Raw genomic sequence first — 2,993 nt, 5'->3', positions numbered from 1 at the left:
TGTTAAATGCCAGTTACGTGCGTTTAAGCGTCAGTTACGCGTGCAGCGTAGTTTATGCGTGTTTAAATTCCGGTTACGTGCATTTTAATGGTATGTTTGAAATTATTACAGCTTACGCGCGCGACGTAGGTTACGCGCATTTAATTGCCTGTTACGTGCGTTTAAGCGTCAGTTACGCGTGCAGCGTAGGTTATGTGTGTTTAAATGCCGGTTACGTGCATTTTGGTGCCAGTTACTTGTGAAGAACTGGTTATGCGTAACGGGTCAGGAAACGTGCGTCCGCACCATCGCTTACGTGTGTTTAATGTCGGTTATGTGCATTCCGGCAATGATTAGGCGTCTGTACCAGCCCTGATTGCACGCATACCGACACCGGTTACGTATCAGTCCCATTTTAGGGGATATTCAGTTATGTTGCAGCTGGTTCATGATTCATCTTGTCTTCCCAAAACATTTCATGATTCTGTACTACAATGGAGCTAATTAAAACCAGATCTAAATAGATAAACCTTTTTTTATTAATTATTATCCAGGACCAATGTACTACAATGGAGTTTACCATCTGTTTTATCAACAAAACCCATTCGGCCCGCTCTTTTCTAACCAAATGTACTGGGGGCATTCGGTTTCACTTGACTTGATCAACTGGACCCCACTCGAGCTAGCCATTGCCCCAACCCAACCCTTCGACATCAACAGTTGCTGGTCAGGCTCTGCCACAATCCTCCCAGGAAACAAACCTGTTATATTATACACTGGAATCGACTCCGAAGACCGCCAAGTCCAAAACCTCGCGGTCCCAAAAAAGTTATCAGATCCATATCTCCTAGAATGGGTCAAGTACACCGGCAATCCCGTCATAAACCTCCCTGAAGGGATCCAACATGACGACTTTCGAGACCCGACCACCGCATGGCTTTCAGAAGACGGGAAATGGAGGATAATTGTTGGAAGTCAGAAAGATAAGAAGGGAATCGCGTTTCTTTACCGATCTGAGGATTTTGTTAATTGGAGTAAACACGAATCACCACTTCATGAAGTTGTGGGCACTGGGATATGGGAATGCCCTGATTTCTTTCCGGTATCGGTTGATAGCACCAATGGAGTTGATACATCTGTAAAAGAAAATTACGTAGTGAACGCTAGAGTAAAGCATGTGTTGAAGGTGGGATTGTTTGATTATCAAAAAGACTACTACTTGATTGGTGATTACAGTCCTGAGAAAGAAAACTATGTTCCTGAAAATGAATTAACTCTTGGCACCTTGAGATATGATTACGGGAAGTACTACGCTTCCAAATCTTTCTTCGATCCTGTGAAAAACAGAAGGATTTTGATGGCTTGGGTGAATGAATCCGATTCTGAAGCAGATGATGTTGCTAAAGGATGGTCGGGTCTTCAGGTGATCATAGATTAATCGACACTTTTATTTATAAATTCATTTTGCTAGTCATACAATTTTTTTAATGAAATCGTGAATTTCTAATAACATGCAGGCATTTCCAAGGAGTATTTGGCTGGACGAAAACCAGAAGCAGCTCGTGCAATGGCCTATTGAGGAAATTGAAATGTTACATGAAAACGAAGCTAGTTTTCAAAATGAGAATCTAGAAGATGGATCATTACATGAAATTCAGGGCATTACTGCTTGGCAGGTAAACCATCAAGTCTTAAATGTTCAACTCCGAATATGGTTCTTCTAGAATCGTAAATATATATTTCATGTTTATTATTTACAGGCTGACGTGACGATATCATTCAAACTAAGTAACTTAGAAGAGGCCGAAAAACTGGACCCGAGTGGTACTGACCCGCAACTTACCTGTAGTGAAATGGATGCATTAGAGAGAGGCAAATTTGGTCCGTTTGGATTATTAGCTTTGGCTTCCCATGACTTGACCGAACAAACTGCAGTCTTCTTTAGGGTTTTCCAAAATAATGGACAATACGTTGTGCTAATGTGTAGCGATCAAAGCCGGTCAGTATTCTTTAAATCAGTTATCTCCATTTAACCTTCAAGGGGGTGACACATGACACATCAATCCTCTTGTTTCACCCCTTGAAGTCCCACCTTATCCAAGCTGGTCCCACTAGTTTTGGTGGATCTGAGAGTTTTTCCTTACGGGTTCTCATGGTTGTGAAAAAAGATTATCTCCACTAAATAACTCAAATGCTGACTAATTAACCTGTCCATTACCCCTTACATATTTCAGGTCTTCTACAAGGAACGGGCTTGATAAAACAACATACGGAGCATTTGTCGACATTGATCCTCAACAACAAGAAATTTCACTAAGAACACTGGTGGGTAATGGGTAAACTTTATTTTAATCATATATATATATATATATATATATATATATATATATTAATTTATGGTCTAATGTAGTTTTGTTTTGGATATATGCAGATAGATCACTCGATTGTTGAGAGCTTCGGAGGAGGAGGAAAGACTTGCATCACATCTAGAGTTTATCCAACACTTGCCATTGGAGATGATGCCCGCTTGTTTGCATTTAACAACGGAACACAAAGTGTAGTGATCTCTGAGCTGAGAGCTTGGAGTGTGAAGAAAGCAAGCATTAACGTTGAAGAAACTATTGGGTATACTGATCAATAATTTAAAGATGGCTCGCATCTTATTCAAGGAATTGTTTTATCATATTGAAAGCAATTATTCTACTTACTTAGTTACTTGATTTGAATACTTATTCATGATTATCATACATTGAGTTTACGTGTACACTAGTTTATGGTCATATGATGTTAAAATTTATATGTTAGAATGTCTGTTACCAAAAACTTGTATTTAACTCACCTATATAAACCCATCTTGAAATCTCATTCTATCGTACACTTTTAACGATTCTTATCAATTTTGTTAAATACCATTCGTAGACGTTATAACTGTGTAAGATTGTAGATTATATTTATATATTTGGTTACAGTTCAGGAAAATGGGTTTGAGATTACCCATGTGCATCACTTAATAC

The 2,993-nt window shown here is 39.0% G+C and overlaps 1 protein-coding gene across 2 annotated transcripts; it reads left to right on the top strand.

Annotated features, from left to right (window-relative positions):
• The first annotated feature begins 518 nt into the window (after positions 1–518).
• Positions 519–2,645, top strand: LOC143613704 (fructan 6-exohydrolase-like). 2 transcript variants are annotated; one of them, XM_077087340.1, is made up of 5 exons: positions 519–1,402; positions 1,497–1,655; positions 1,740–1,978; positions 2,214–2,304; positions 2,411–2,645. In XM_077087340.1, exons 1-5 carry the CDS (start codon positions 539–541, stop codon positions 2,618–2,620), a joined length of 1,563 nt encoding a protein of 520 aa, XP_076943455.1. In that variant the 5' UTR covers positions 519–538; the 3' UTR covers positions 2,621–2,645. The 2 variants fall into 2 exon arrangements, with proteins under 2 accessions (XP_076943455.1, XP_076943456.1); XM_077087341.1 differs by lacking the exons at positions 2,214–2,304; positions 2,411–2,645 and adding an exon at positions 2,148–2,180 and having other exon boundaries at positions 1,740–1,997.
• Positions 2,646–2,993: the final 348 nt, after the last annotated feature.

Source organism: Bidens hawaiensis, unplaced genomic scaffold (assembly GCF_021521415.1).
Source record: "Bidens hawaiensis isolate Kalapana, Puna unplaced genomic scaffold, B.hawaiensis_p1.1 tig00038053_1, whole genome shotgun sequence".
NCBI classification, from domain to species: Eukaryota; Viridiplantae; Streptophyta; class Magnoliopsida; order Asterales; family Asteraceae; genus Bidens; species Bidens hawaiensis.
The sequence above is the reverse complement of the archived record's forward strand: the minus strand, read 5'-3'. Positions and strand labels throughout refer to the sequence as shown.